The sequence below is a fragment of the Panthera leo genome, chromosome B1, assembly GCF_018350215.1.
Source record: "Panthera leo isolate Ple1 chromosome B1, P.leo_Ple1_pat1.1, whole genome shotgun sequence".
Classification (NCBI taxonomy): domain Eukaryota; kingdom Metazoa; phylum Chordata; class Mammalia; order Carnivora; family Felidae; genus Panthera; species Panthera leo.
The window spans coordinates 154,633,176-154,649,624 of record NC_056682.1 but is presented as its reverse complement, the minus strand read 5'-3'; the positions used below and the strand labels follow the sequence as shown (position 1 = coordinate 154,649,624).

Sequence of the window (16,449 nt, the reverse complement as noted above, 5' to 3'; positions counted from 1 at the left end):
CTGAAAGATTATTTTTTAAATTATTTTAAATATAATGACTTTACTTACACAATTTTCCCATGCTTAAGGAGGTATAATCAACCAACCAAGCAAATAAACTAAGCATAAAAACCTTCTCCATTCTAATGTCCTAAAAATATCCTCAATTGCTTATACTGTTCTTCGTTAGAACTAGTTGATGTGTTTACTAACTGTATTCTATTTGTTCCAGATCACAAAATTTTACTTTCTTTTCTAACATTGAGACTATTCAGCGATTGTTCTTCTTTTTGCCTAGCCTATTTCATTCCATTGTGTGTAGTAAATAAAGTGATAAAGCTAGAGAACTATTGGACTCCAGAGGAATTAGGCTAGGCTTTCCAGAATAGTTATTTATATAGCTTTCTAAGGTAGGCAACTAGGTCTACTTGTATAAATGAGATTTGAAAAGCATTTGAACAAAGATATGGCTGAACTGAACCACTTTTCCTAACTTGTTATAGACAATTCAAAGAATTGCCAGTTTACTACATGTATCCTTATAGTGTAAGCATTACTATTTAAAGGTTTTCTATGGTCGCTTGCTTACTGATTTAACTACCAGTTCATAGAACTTTTAAGATGTTAATTTTGTAAAATTTAATGTTAGCTTAAGTTATTGTCTATAGGCCTGTGTGGTAATTGTCCCCAGGGTTATTATCTGGAAGACCCCTATTCTGTTTAAAATGCAATAAATTTATTCATGAGAGTGGAAAAAAGAAAGCCTAGTTACTATACCATTTTTCTTTCTCCTGAAATTGCTTTAGTTAAGAAAATCAAATGAAAATGGAATAATGGTGTAAAAATAAGAGGTGTGCACGTGTGTGTGTATCTGAGTGTTTATATCTACATTCTGTTTTATTTAGTACCTGAAGTATAGCAGGCATACAAGGAACATTCTTAGCATGAATCTACCAAAATTTTAGTATATATTTAGGGTTTGGTGTAGTTTCTATCTGTATGGTTTTCATAATCTAGTTATGCAAAATTACTTTCTCTTTTAAACCTAAGTTGATTTGTTTCTATTTTAAAACTTTTCTTTCTTATTGTGGTGAATTTATCTTTGCTTACATGCAGAAGGAAATTACTGGATGAGAAGAATGATACATATATAACAATGAACGTATCTGCGTAATTCAAGTCTGGCTATTCCATTGTTTCCTTTCATTGTACTTCAGCTCCTCTATGATATTCCATATCATCTAACCCCTTTAAGATGTAGTTTCAAAAAGTGTGTGTGTGTGTGTGTGTGTGTGTGTGTGTGTGTGTGTGTGTTAATGGAAACAATCTTAGTAGAGATTACCCATTTTGTATGAGAATTAGGAAATTTGCTGAATAATCACTGGCAAACCGTGTTAATAAAACTGTTAGATTTACTCATTGCATTCAAAGGATATTTTAAGGAAGTTTTTACCTTTGAAAGCCTGGCCCTGTCCATTTCTAAGGAACTTAGTAAAATTGGTCAGAAAAGGAATATAGGAGAGGATCTGTGGTTCTCTCCACTGTTGGTGAAGTTGTTAAGAGCATGGAGTAGTTGGCCACCAGTTAGAGTGAGCAACTTTTTGGAGAGCTCATTGGGAAACAGCACTACCAGATCAAAAATATACTTAATATTTAATGAGTAATTATGTACATCTGTGTTATTGCTACTGAATAATGACATTAATAGTTTTTAACACTAATAGTAGGGCTAATAAGTGTGAAAAACTATAAAACATTTTTATATGTGTCTTTCTGTCCTCTGATATTGTGAATTTTATTGGATATTTGAATTTTGGGACTATGTTATTGTGTATTTTTAAGATATGTAAGTGTGAGACTTCAAAAAGTTAGTACATAATTAAACAGATATGACTCATATTTTTTAAATTTTTTTATGTTTATTTTTGAGAGAGAAAGACACACATACAGAGTGTGAGTGGGGATGGGCAGAGAGAGGAGGAGACAGCACAGAGCCTGACGCGGGGCTCAGAACCACAAACTGTGAGATCATGACCTGAACTGAAGTCGATGTTAACCGTCTGAGTCACCCAGGCACTCCCTTAAAAAAATTATATTTATTTTTGAGAGAGAGAGAGATTACTCATATTTAATAGAAATAGCTCTGACATGTTTCTTTCTTTTTCTGTCTTTTTTTTTTTTGAGAATTAAAATTGAATAAAGTCAGAAGTAAAATTCACTTTGACCTATGGTTCTGCTCTTACCAAGCCCATATTACACAGATTCCTAGTATTATGTTTTATCCAATGTGATGACATCAAACTAAATATCTTCTCAACAGAAATGTTGAGCCTAGGGGTGCCTGACTGAGTTGGTAGAGCATAAAACTCTTGATCTTGGGGTTATGAGTTCGAGCCCCACATTGGGTGTAGAGATTACTTAAAAATAAAACCTTCAAGAAAAATATTGAGCATAGAATACAAAGGATTTTATTTAATATCTTTACCTAGTAGGTTTTTAGACTTGTAGGAATTAGTTCTCATCTCTCTAAATATGCCCTTCCACTTTGTATCTAGAAACTTCTTTTGGTAGACCAGCTGTTTGTCAATCAGTTCTTTTGCATCTGTGAATTCATCTCCGTGTCCAAAATATTCATCATTTTTAAACACTTCCAAGCACACTGGTTGTTAAATAATGTAAAACACTATCAAGGATAATGGTTTTAAAGCAGTGAGGTGACTTGACTTTATGAAATCAAGATTGGTTTCCAAATAATAATAAAGGTTTTAATAAAGGAATGAGAAAGTCCTGTTTAACTTGATTGCCCTTTCTAGTGACTTTTTTTTTTTCGGAAAATCTTAAATCCCCAATAATGTTTTCTCTGTATGGGGTTTTGTCCTAACCTACACAGAAATTCATGCAACTCAAATGGAGTCAGTCTTTTTCTCGGTTCCTTATAGCTTTTTCAGAGTTCAGTAGCTTTGGAGAAACGTCATAAAAATTTGTTTTATTATAATCTTTTTCTTCATTCTTATCTGTCGTATAAGACATTCTTAGGGAATATCATTAGGGAAATTAGGGAAAGACATTCTTCTTGTCCCACACTTTGAAAATATGATTTTATAGAAGGCCAATATTCTCACATCTTCTCTATGGCCAGCAGCAATGATATCCACCTTGTAGGTACATGTCTTAGGAGATTGTCTCCTTCCCTTTCTAGAAAATTAAAAAAAAAAAAAGAAGAAAAGGAAAAAAAAACCACCTTTGCCCATTTTGAGGGAACTGAAAAATGACCAAAAAGTTTCATTATGAAACTTCATTATCATAGTAAGCAAACCACATCTCCTTATAGCTACCTTGTGTACAAGGTATACAGGACATTTAGTAGATAAGAAGTTTATAGGCTGGATTGACTTTTCCAAAATTTACATTTGCACTGTCTGTTGAATATGCACATAGATGCGCAAAGTCTATTTTGTGCCTGGACAACGTGTCAACAATCTTTTGTTTTATGTCTTCTGAAGTTCCATTAAAACTTTTATAGAAATCAAGAAAATGATTTCAAACTCCATGTTTCAGGACACCTGGGTGGCTCAGTCAGTTAAGTGTCCCGCTCTTGATTTGGGCTCAGGTCATGATCTCACAATTTGGGAGTTCAAGCCCTGCATTGTGCTTGTCAGCACAGAGCCTTCTTGGACTTTTCTCTCTTCTTTTCTCTCTGCCCCTCCCCTCTCACACAGGTTCTCTCTCTCTCTCTCTCTCTCTCAAAAATAAACATTAAAAAAAAAGAAAGTTCAAACCCCATGTTTCAAATCAAAATACCTAAGAGCTAGGGGAAACATGTTTTGTTGCCATGATTCAATATGTCACCTGATATACTAGAGAAAGTATGGTCATTGGTTAAGATCTGACAGAATCAGCTCTACACTATGAAGGGACAAAACATTGGCTATCCAAATTTCCCCTTTTGTTTTCTCACAGCACTGCAATGTGCAATCTCCAAGTCAGGAACAAAACAATAATGGGAACAAACAGTAATGAATGTTTATTCTTATGGTATACTCCAATGCATTCAATGAGTGTTCATTTCAACTGAGCATTCGTGTCTTTTTTGGGGGGAGATTAAAAAAAAACTTTTGGTTTTATAAAAACTTTCCTGCCTCATCCTAAACTTGTGAGATTCAACCTCCATATCCACATTCATACAACCTTCTCTCTCATGTGTGGTCCCAAATTTATTTCTGCATGTTGTACGAAATGCTCTACTTTGCTTACTTCTCCAATATGGTTTCATGATTTCTTCCATGTGTCTTTATTTTTTTTTAACGTTTATTTATTTTTGAGACAGACAGAGACAGAGCATGAACAGGGGAGGGGCAGAGAGAGAGGGAGACACAGAATCGGAAACAGGCTCCAGGCTCTGAGCTGTCAGCACAGAGCCCGACGTGGGGCTTGAACTCACGGACCGTGAGATCATGACCTGAGCCGAAGTCGGACGCTTAACCGACCGAGCCACCCAGGCGCCCCCTCCATGTGTCTTTAAAATAGCACAGTTGTTTGGCCTGTTTTAGTATTGTCATCTTATTATATTATTGTCATTCTCAGTTTCAGTAATGAATTGTTAGAAACATGGTCACAATATTTACAGTGTTAAGACTTGAAGTAGCACAAAGCACCATACAAATCAATCCATACAAAGCAATGGATACATACAAATGGATACATACCAAAATCAATCCAAAGTCAAAGAGGAAGACATGATCACAAGCAGTGAAACTGTTATCACGCAGAGGGATGCAACATTGGATGATCCGATACTGGGAAGTGCAAATAACGGATGCCAACATCAAGAGTCAGGGTGAAAAACAGCAGGAGTCGCTAAAGAAAATGGGTAATCAATGCTACATGAATTTGACACTGCAGATAGTATAGCTTCCAGCCTGTGTTCAGCCAGACTATCATACAGATTTTATAATTTTCTCCCAAACTTCTGAAGCATCTCTAAAGGTTGAGATCCTTTCATGAAGGATCTTTCCCAGCATTCGAAAACATAAAGCTAGGATAGTCCTGAGCAAACCTCGACAGTTACTTACCCTACCACTAATCTTTTCTCTGTTGCATACTAGGTGAATCATCTGGAGTAAATTACTTGTTCTTTGTGCTTCAGTTCCTTCATCTATAACTTGGAGATAATAAAAATATCACATCATAATGTTTTATGTGATTGCATATCCTAATAAAACAAATAAGCACTTCGAACACAGTATGACATTTTAAAAGTTATGTTTTGGCTATCATCATCATCATCACCTTACTTTACTTAGAAACACTAAGGATGGAATTTTCTGTCTGCCTAGCTTCATTCCCTACCCTCATCCCAGATACTTATAAAATCTTCTTTCTTATTTACTGCTCAGTCATTTCATTGCCTTTGAAAAGTTCTAACTGATCACTAATCTATTATTGGTTCATCAACTTTAATCTACCCTTTTTAACCTATTACTGTGTTTAATGCAGCGCCAGTAAGATACTTACTTAGTTCCTACATTTTCTACTATCTTCTTTTCCGTTTCCTTACTTTATGGTGGTTGTAAATTTGGCTCACCAAATGTGGTGAATTATTTTTTTTTAATTCAAAGCAAGAAAATGTCAAATAACTTTGAGGCTGCTATGCTACACTTTTGAAACCAAGATTTGCTGAATAAGTTCCGTTGAATCCAAAGGACAGTTGGTTATGTATGTTTTTGTGTGCTCTTAGGTGCCAGTATTTCTCTCTTAGCAATAAACGCCTGAAAATATTTAGATTGTTTTTTTTTCAGTGTAATACAAATCTGAAAAATTTTGCTGATTTTTTGGTTAATTTACTGTGAAAATATTAAATGCGGTTATGTTGTTCGTCTCACTGTCTTACTCAACTTTGACCTTCATCTTCTTCCACAAGGAAATCCTAATTTCCTGAGTGCATTGAACCCTTTATTTTTGCAAGTATTTGCAGAGTGAACTGTGTCTGATGACCTGTCTCCCAAGAGTTAGAGCAATGCTAGGAACTGATTTACACAGTTTACACAACATTCATCAGAAAATAGCCTTCTGTAACCTTACTGGCCTTATGCTTTTGTGATACATTAATAGCAAAGCAAGTGCTCATATTTTTGCAAAAAAGAAAGAAAGAAAATTTATTTTAGTTATGTTCCAAATATTTCAAAAAGAGATAATGTTTAAGAGGCAATTTAAAAAATCATATTATTATGCTTTAACAAATCTGACTGAACATTTAAATGATACATTATTATGCAGAAAGTTAAACAGGTTCTTGATAATTACTGGCCCAGAATTAATAATTATATGGAGTGATTGTTTAAGTAGTGTCTAGAAAATATAACTTTCTAAAATTATGATAAAAGAAAAACCATCCGGAGGGTTTACAAATTAATTCACATAGTTCATGTCCCATCTGGAAACACTTATGCAGTTAAAATGAAAAACATTTCACAATCTATTTCTCCATCTTGTTTGTTGACTTGCCTTTTGGACAATAAAGTTAGAAACATCAAGACTTCCACCAAAGGTCTTAGTGTACTCAGATTAATTATTTTAAAATCATGAGACGAAAGTCACGTTTTCCTTTTCCATAGATTTGGATTTAGTTTCATTAAATGTACCTGTTTGTATCTTTGAGTATTTTACATTGACAGAGTGTCTTCCACAAAACATCATTGTTTAGGGCATTTTTCCCCCAAATGTGACACTCACCCTTTTGTGACATTTGTGTTACTCTGTAAGCTCTCCATGGTGATAGGCAAAGCAAATTCACTGAGACAAACAGAAAACAGAAAATCACACACTTTGTGTAGATTTGACAAAATATTTGGCATTTCAAATATAAGTAGAAATGTCATAGAAAACCTGAAAAACAAATATTGTTTTAATAAAAATTTCTTTCTAGAGAGTATAGAATCATTTCATTTTCCAAAAGTATCTTCTTTCTGGAATATCATTCTGGGAATCATTCTGTCATTCTGCTTGAAGATTTCCTTTCACACCTCTCCATCTTCTCTTAAGAAGTTAATCTCCTTGAATCTTTGGATTTTTTGTCTTAAAAAATTTTTTTGTGAGTTTTTCAAGAATTCTTCCCAACAGATTATAGTAATCTATGTATGGTCAGACTCTGGGTTGGGGGGGTGGGGATTAGGTATATATCTTCCGTTGCTGCTTTGTCTTTTTGTTATAGGTTAAAGAAGAATATAAAGGTGAAATTGAGCACCTTTGTGTTATATTATGTAAAAGTTATAAACACATTTGTGCAATAGTGTATGTAGAATTCAGATTCTAAAGTTAAAATCTGCCTCCTTCAGATAATGCAGGCACTTTGTGACCTTAATTCATCAATAGCACAAATATAATTAACATAAAATAAACTGGCAATGTTACAAAGTGAACTTAGGTAATTCATCAGTTGGTTGGAATAATGTTTTGTGTCCAATGTTTAATGTTAGTTAAAATAACATTAACATTTATTCTTGTCACAGTTATTATTTTTCTGATCCAACACTTATCATTCATACAGACTTTTGATTATTTAAATGAAGGCTGCTGTCAAACAAGAAAATAATCCAGACTATTTTCAAATTAAAAAAGGAAATAAGAGGGGCACTTGGGTGGCTCAGTCGGTTAGGCGTCCTACTTCAGCTCAGGTCATGATCTCACGGTTTGTGAGCTCAAGCCCCACATCAGGCTCTGTGCTGATGGCTGGGAGCCTGGAGCCTGCTTTGGATTCTGTGTCTCCCTTTCTCTCTGCCCCTCCCTGGCTCACTCTCTGTCTCTCTCTCTCAAAAATAAATAAACATTAAAAAAAAATTTAAAAAAGGAAATAAGAAACATTGACTTTCTTGCTTTCATATATATTATCTTAATTACTTATCACAAGACGCTGAAGCCTCAGTCATTTTATCTCTATGTGTATGGGGCTTTTGACACTCAAAAGGTTAAGTAGTTTGTTCAAGGTAACAATTGTGAAGTTAGAGTGGCAGGGTTAAATCCATGCCTTTAGACCCTAAGACTTATTTCTGAAGTCTTCTTGCTTCGCTGCATAGTTTGGCCTCAATTGTCATAATTAATGTAACACCTTGACGTTTCAACATATCTTAAAATATTATGGTGTAACATCCTTCTCATTCTTCAGCTCTAATTTTCTTTACCTTTTAGTTAAGATTTTAGAGTGTGTGATTTAAAAACCAAAGAGTTCCAAAGATTGTGCAATGGACAGCATGATACAAATTTTAGTTTATAATTTAAATCCATTCTAGAAGATGGGGATAATTAGACAGTCATTCAGTCAACATATTGTGCATCCACTCTATGGTATATAATTTTGTGTTATACCTGTGGATACAATTGTGATTAGAAAGATAAAACAATTTATTCTCTTGGAGTATAATTTCTAGAGGGAGACACAGACAGTAGACAAGCAATATTAACAAAATATATACTGTAGATAAGTGCTGATGAGAAAAATAATGCAGGAAAAGTAATAGAGAAAGAGTCAGAATGGGGAAAATGTGGTTGCAATTTCAGATATGGTGACTCAGAAAAACTATGAGAAGGTACCATTTGAAAGAGGGACTGAAAGAGGGTATCAAGTAAGCCATGCAGCTGCCTTTTGGAAGAGCATTCCAGGCGAAGGGAACAGCAAATGCAAAGATTCTGAGCCTGGAATGTCTTTGACATATTCAAAGAATGGAGCAGGACAACTCAGTGGAATTAACTGAATGAAGGGGAGAATAGGAAATGGTGCCATGGAGATGCTGATGTTATAGTGCCTTGCAGACCTTTGAAAGACTGGTTTTTACTGTCATTGAGATAGAAGACATTGGATGCCTTTCATCAATGAGTCATATCATCTGAATTATATTTGAAAATAATCTCTCTTCCCTGTTGTATATAGAGGGAAGGGGGGTGAGGATCAAAGTGGGGAGATCAGTTAGGGGGCTACTAAAAAAATGGATGGCTCCAACCACTTTGGTGTAGTTGAAGTGATGGGCATATACCAGCTTTAGAAGGCAGAGCCCACAAGATGTCCTGGTGGATAAAGTGTGGCATGTGAAAGAGAGGAATCAACGTGACTCATAAGTTTTTGGCAAGAATACCTCAAAGAATGTTGTTGTTGTTGTTTACTGAAATGGGAAAACAGAGGGAAGAAAAGTTTGTTTGCAGGGTGGAGGGAGAAACAGGATATGATGAGGATCTCAGTTTTTAACATGTAATACTTGAAACCTTTTTAAGCATTCAGTGGAGATTAAAGGGATGTTAAACCTATACTGATATAGGTAATTCAGCTCTAAGGCATTTGGTCTAAGCAGAGTGCGATTATCATCATCATTCAAAAACAAATATTTATTAAGGATTTTTCATTTGTCAAACCTAGTAGTACTACATGTTGGGTTAAAACATTAATAAGATATAAGATTAATAAGATTTCAAGGCACATAATGTTACGTATAGTACATGTTATGGGTGATTGAGTTATATAGAGCTCACAAACATCAAACCTTGGAAATAAGAATACTTGATCCATCATCATACTGTTACACCATGCCTAAGTTTTATTCAATTGGCCATCCTCTTGAAGGGGATGTGGTTTTTTTCGTAGCTTGGCCTTCTGAAAGTTCTGTTATGGTACGCTATGATAAAGAAGGCTATACTTACAGCTTTTATTGGCATTTAATATCCATTGTTCTTTTCCTTTCATCTTATTTATAAAATTCAAGTGGTGAGTTGTATCCTGAAGGGTGCTGCTATCACAGTATAGTAAGCACAGGGTGGTTGGTGTTGATGATTTCTGAGCTAGACACGAATACCTGAAAGGTGAATTAATCACTAGACTTTTTTTGTTCTGTCTTTGAGTGTAATGTACTTTTTCTACTGATGTTTTGACATCTGGTATTCTTCTCTTAATAACTCTGCATGGGGTTTTTGACGGGCTTATGAAGGCACTGAGTAAAGTAAATACATTTCTAATAATGCAACTACCCAGACAAAGGCAGGAGTTTTTTGGTTTCTTTCTTTTTCTTTCTTTCTTTCTTTCTTTCTTTCTTTCTTTCTTTCTTTCTTTCTTTCTTTCTTTCTTTCTTTCTTTCTTTCTTTCTTTCTTTCTTTCTTTTTCTTTCTTTCTTTCTTTTTCTTTCTTTCTTTCTTCTTTCTTTCTTTCCTTCTTTCCTTCTCTCTCTCTCTCTCTCTCTGTCTCTCTCTCTCTCTTGTTAGTGTTTTAGGTCTTTAGGATACATTTGAGAATGTATTATACCTGCCATCTTTCCCATTATAGAAGACTGCTGTGCTGAACATTGGTGCTTGATACTCAAACACAGCATCTTTCCTTTGAGTCAAAGAAGAGAGCAAATAGCCCTCTGTTCAGGGAACCGGGTAGCACTAACCACTCTCCACATTCAAATAGTAAAAGTAATTTAAGCTATCTGAGACCCAACACTATGTTAGTAGTGTCCCCTGGAGAACAAAGCAGTTAAAGCAAAATTTCATGTAGTTTTCTTTTCATGATTTCAGCTCCTTCCGAGAAATATACCTAGAGTTATGCAGGAATATTTCAAAACGGTTTCATTGACAGTGTGCTAGCAGAGTTCTGTATCAAATAACAACTGTGAAGTCTCATCTGGCAATCTGAGAAGAGCTATGATTTAGGTTACAGCATAGGGACTCACTTGTAAGAATTTTCATATTCAGAATAATCTTTGTATGACGTTTGTAAAAAACCTAAAAGTATGAAGTTTGAATAGACACAAGTAACCCTGGAAAACCTGGATATTTATGTATTTTGAAAGTGAGTTAACAGTGTGGAAGACAACCAAATGTAGTAACCTCCATCCTAAAATAACAATCAACGTGTATGATCTACACAGTGGAAAAAGATGTCAATTAGAAATGCATTTCTTTGTTTTTAACTAAAAAATTTCCCATCCTCATATTACACTTGCACTGCTTATGCACATATCCATAAAAATCGAAGTCACTGGTTTTTTTTTGTCCTTTAAAATTTTGTATAAATGGCATCATAAAGATCCCTTTGCCACTTACATTTTTAAAAAATCTAATGTTAGGTTTTTGAGAAGAAGTCCTACTTATGGAAGTTAGGTCTTCACGGCTTTTCCAGAAACCTGTGAAGAAAAGAGGCATTGACAGTCATGGACAATTTCTGAACTCTGCTCCAATACCTTGGCATGCTGCTGTGTGGGCCACTATATATTCTAATGCTTCACAGAAGTGTTTTGGGTAGAGTCAGTCTACCATAAGGAAGGAATAGAATCTGGAATCTTGGAACAAGGACAGAAATGAGATAGTACAAAGAACAAGGAACATGGATGGTTTGGAACTCACAAGATTATTTTAACAGAACCAAAAAAAAATGCAGTTTTAGTACAGAAGCTTTTATGAGCTTTTTCTTTTTCTTAGCTCTATCTGTTTTATACTGCTATGGGGTATAGTAATACTGAATGCTTATTTTCCATCTATGTATAACAGGCTCTATTCATGCAAACCCTTCAAGGATCAAACTTCCTGATCTCCTTAAGCCATTCAATATGAATATAAATCCAGTGAATATCCTCACTCTTTTAGATCTTCCACTAAATAAATGGTGTGCATATGTGGCTGTTCATCAGAATTAACTGGGAATCTTTATAAAAATACATACTTTTATGAACTCAACCTTAGAAATTTTAATAAAGAACCTACAGAACAGAGGAATTGTATTTTTTTATTAAAAAATCCCTTGGTGATTGAAAAAGCATTTCAGTTGAGACACCACTTCCTTAAGCATATAGCTTAATTTTTTAAATAGAGTATTCCCTAGTGGGAATTGTCAAAGAATTAACCTAAAAAAGTGATATGAGTTGAAAAAATAAAATTTTCCCTGAAATCTTAGGCCAGAATTAAGTTAGGTTGCTTCAACCATTTGCATCCTAAAAGCATATTTAATCAAGAAAGGTACAAACACCACTGACATCCCTGAATAGCAAACTGATTTAAACCTCAGAAAATATAAAATCTTTTACCTGTGGACTAGAAAACCTGAACAATAAGTTATCTTATTCATTGTGTGTGCATAGGATATTTAGCGCATTATGATAATCATGCTTTATGAATCCAGGCCCTCGTAAGACTTCACAATCTGTTATGCTAAGTGCAACTTATGGCTTTTCTGTTGTATTTCCAGCACAGTGATGCGGTCCATGACCTTCTTCTGGATGTGATCACGTGGGTTGGAATTTTGCTGTCCCTTGTTTGTCTCCTGATTTGCATCTTCACATTTTGCTTTTTCCGTGGGCTCCAGAGTGACCGTAACACCATCCACAAGAACCTCTGCATCAGCCTTTTTGTAGCTGAACTGCTCTTCCTGATTGGGATCAATCGAACGGACCAACCAGTAAGCAGCTTCCACTGATGTTAGGAAAAAATGTCTCCATCTCCAGCTTTCTAATACCCAAAATATTCTTGTTTGAAAGTATCCTCTCTTCTGGTTGTCTAAGATAATTATTAATTTTCAGATCTTACTCAGTTTCCCTTTTTCATACCCCATTGTTGTAAAGAGGCAGTGAATGTTAGGGATGTATGAATGTGCATTTCTTGAGAAATTCTGTTCGTAACCTTGCAATTCTAAGGAACTGTATCTCCTCATTAGTTTGTATGTGTGGGTGTTTGTTTCATTTTGTTTTTATCAGAGCAGAATATTGATGAATGTTAAATAAAATCATGTGGGGCATTGAAGAATATCTCTCCTGATAGATACAATTGTTATTTTTCAAAGTTTATCACATACTCTTTTTTTTTAAGTTTATTTATTTATTTATTTTAGTAATCTTTACACCCAGTGTGGGGCTCCAACCCACAACCCTCATAAGAGTTGTATGCTTTCCTGACTGAGCCAGCCAGGTGCCCCCATCATATACTTAAAAAAAAAATCAGTTTATATCACATTAAAAACTTCATGTATAAAATGAGTTTTTTTAATTGAACTATTTGGAAAATAGTTTAAACCGTAGGTCATTTTTAGAATTTATAAACTCTTCCCAAATTTTGTTTGACACACATTTGTGCAAGTTCTGTTTTTACATCTTTAATGCCAGCTTTGTACTTTACTACTAACTATGTTCGGTCATCAGAAAATGAAAGAGAGGAAGGGAAGAAGTAGAAAAAGTAAAAGGGGGAAAGGAACTGCACCAGCCAACTGTTTTGGGTGAAACCAAACAGAAAACGTGAATAACAGATAGTATCTAATTATTCAACAGACTCTATGCCTGCTTATACTTTTTGTGAGGCCCGTTCTATTTACTTAGGATTCATGCACATAGCGCAGGTTTGCTTCATGACTAAACTGCAATTGAGAAAAAAAAACTTCCATTTTTTTAGAAGATGTGTAGGCATAATAAATAATTCATTCCCTTAATGCTGTTCTCTGGTATGTGTCCATAAATATGGAGTACTTTACAATAAAAATGCAGTTGGATTCATGTTTGTGATTACACATTCATGATTAATGGTTGTAAAGGGTACAATTATGGTGATTTTACTTTTAATTGGTTATCATACACAAATGTGACAGCTTTTCCCATAAATGCATACATATGAATAAGCAATCAAAGTGCACATTGCTTTCCCAAAAGAGTTAAGTCTTCTGATAACAAAAATTAATAGTTGAGGTTCTAACTCTAAAAAGCAAGAAATGGAAAACTGTGCTATTTCCAAGAAGAAATCATTTCATTCTCTTGTTAACCTGCAATTCGAATGCTGTGTGATTTCTTTTCATTTAGAAACCTTATTCATACTTTTGTTTCCTAATGTACATGTGGTATGACAAACTTCACCACACGTTGTGTGCCGCACAAACTAACTTCTGACAAGTAGCCTAGAGAACAAAGATTGATATGAAAAAGTTGAGTAGAGTGCATCTTAGCCCAACTTGTCTTTCTTCTTGTTGCTGGATAAGTGTCCTCTTCCTGCCTTTTCTACGGTGAGTAGGCTCGGCTTTGTCTCTAGCCTGGTGACGTGAGACATCCTCATCGCCATCTCTCTTACTTGGTGAAACTGACTTGGCCTTTGTCTCTGTCTCAAGGATCATACTTATCATTGAATCTGTAATAATCTGATGATTTCTATAAATTTGTTGCCTTTTTCTAGTAGGAGCTATAGATTTTTAACTAGAATTTCTTAAATTAAAAATAAAGACTGCTGCTTCCCCAAGGAGTGAGAATTCCAGAACTCACATAAGAAAACTAATATATGGTCAGCTGAAACTCGTAATGCCTTAGAGAATATGCCAAGGTAGGGGCTGGCTGTCTTCTAGGCCAACATTTTTTACAATAACAGAAAGAAAGAAAGAAAGAAAGAAAGAAAGAAAGAAAGAAAGAAAGAAAGAAAGAAAGAAAGAAAGAGAAGAAAGAAGAAAGAAAGAAAGAAAGAAAGAAAGAAAGAAAGAAAGAAAGAAAGAAAGAAAGAAAGAAATAGAGGGAAAGAAAGTACTCTGGAGCCTTCTATTTTATTTTATTTTAAACCTACTTTTATACTTTTTAGTATGAACTTCCCAATGCCACCTTAAATCCTTTCTGAAATCAAGCAGGGAAGAAATAAACAAGCAAATAATAAAAATGAATTGGTGATCCCATCACAAAATACTATAATTATTTTATTTTTATTTTTTAATCGTTATTTATTTTGAGAGAGACAGCAAGCATGAGCAGGGGAGGAGCAGAGAGAGAGGGAGAGAGAGAATCCCAAGCAGGCCCCATGCCATCAGCACAGAGCCTGCTGCAGGGTTGCAACCTAGGAACTAGGAGATCGTGACCTGAGCTGAGACTGAGTCAGATGCTCAACCAACTGAGCCATCCAGGCGCCCCTCGTTTTGAATTTTACGAGCTTTTATTCTCCTTGGTTTTAATGTTTCTCTTTCATTTACAATTGAAGAATTTAATATGTTAGAACACCCATGATTAAGGCCAAGAAAAATAATTCATAGTTGTATTTTTAAAACGTTAATCTCAGAAATAATTATCAATAACTAGGCTCTTATTAGAACTTTTTCCTAAATTTTATTATTTTTCCTTATAATACTATGCTGTCATCTGTAAGACATTATTAGCAGAATGTTAGATATAGTTTTGAAAGGTAGGTTATACTTAATTAGGTTTTAATATCTGAAATTTAAGAATCTTATTTAGGTTATTTTTTGGCAGACCTATTGTATTACCGCAGTCTTGATAAAAATTTTTTAAGTTTATTTTTATTCACTTTGAGAGAGAGAGAGAGGGAAACAGGATCCCAAGCAGGCTCCATGCCATCAGCACAGAGCCCGATGCGGAGCTCGAACTCACAAACCATGAGATCATGACCTGAGCCGAAATCAAGAACCAGACGTTTAACTGACTGAGCCACCCGGGCGCCCTGATAAATATTTATTTTGATGTTATGGTAGTTGATGATATTTCGTTTGGTTGTCATTCAAATCATTTGTTCTCTTTCCTAGATTGCCTGTGCAGTTTTTGCTGCCCTACTACATTTCTTCTTCTTGGCGGCCTTCACCTGGATGTTCCTGGAGGGAGTGCAACTCTATATCATGCTGGTGGAGGTTTTTGAGAGTGAGCATTCACGGAGGAAATACTTTTACCTGGTTGGCTATGGGATGCCTGCGCTCATAGTGGCTGTGTCCGCGGCGGTAGACTACAGAAGTTATGGAACAGATAAAGTGTGAGTTTATGTTTTCTTTCCTTTTCTTTTTCTTTTCTCTTTTGAAATCTAGTTCAAATAAATGCCTTGTATTTTCTTGGAAGCTAAGGTCTTTATGTCACCTCATAGCAATAGATGTTTGAACTGGAGAAGCAAATGGGGGTAATTCAATTCATGAGTATACTTTTGTTATGAGGTAGAAAGAGGAAAAACCTTGAGATTCAGTATGATTCTGTTAGAAAAGAACTTAATTGTCCCACAACTACATCATACCCTTGAGTAATTATAAGAAGATGATTGTTTTAATATCTTTCAGAACATTGAGACATTTGTCAAATGTAGAACTAGCTATGTCAGAAACTGTGTATTCAGAGGACAGTGTAGTCCCTGATATTAATGGCTTCTGTTCTTCCTTACCTGTCAGCTCTAGTTACTGGAAATAAATTTATATCATTAACAGAAAGAGAGACAATAGGAACAGGGGCAGCTTGTATTTTTCCCTTTTTTTTCCCTAGGTGAGTAATGGGTCATAGAGATGAATTTTGGTTTCAGTATATGTTCAAATTGGTGAGACATACATGTAGAGATGTCCAACATACTGGAAAGGAATTCAGTGAAAAATATTTTTGTAATCCACATCAATATAACAGTTGGAGCCCTGAGCATGAATGAAAGTTTCAATAGAAAAACATTAGAAAGAAGACCAAGATAGATCTCTGATGAATACCCACATTTAGGACATAGATTGAGGCGGGAAAATAAAAA

At 34.9% G+C, this 16,449-nt stretch overlaps 1 protein-coding gene across 1 annotated transcript in view; it reads left to right on the top strand.

The window, feature by feature from the left end:
* The window catches only part of ADGRL3 (adhesion G protein-coupled receptor L3), a 690,326-nt gene that overhangs the window by 586,916 nt on the left and 86,961 nt on the right, over window positions 1-16,449 (top strand). The window contains exons 19-20 of the mRNA XM_042936279.1: window positions 12,182-12,391; window positions 15,485-15,705. Of these exons, the coding sequence (XP_042792213.1) occupies window positions 12,182-12,391; window positions 15,485-15,705 (431 nt within the window). The remainder of the gene's footprint in view (window positions 1-12,181; window positions 12,392-15,484; window positions 15,706-16,449) is intronic.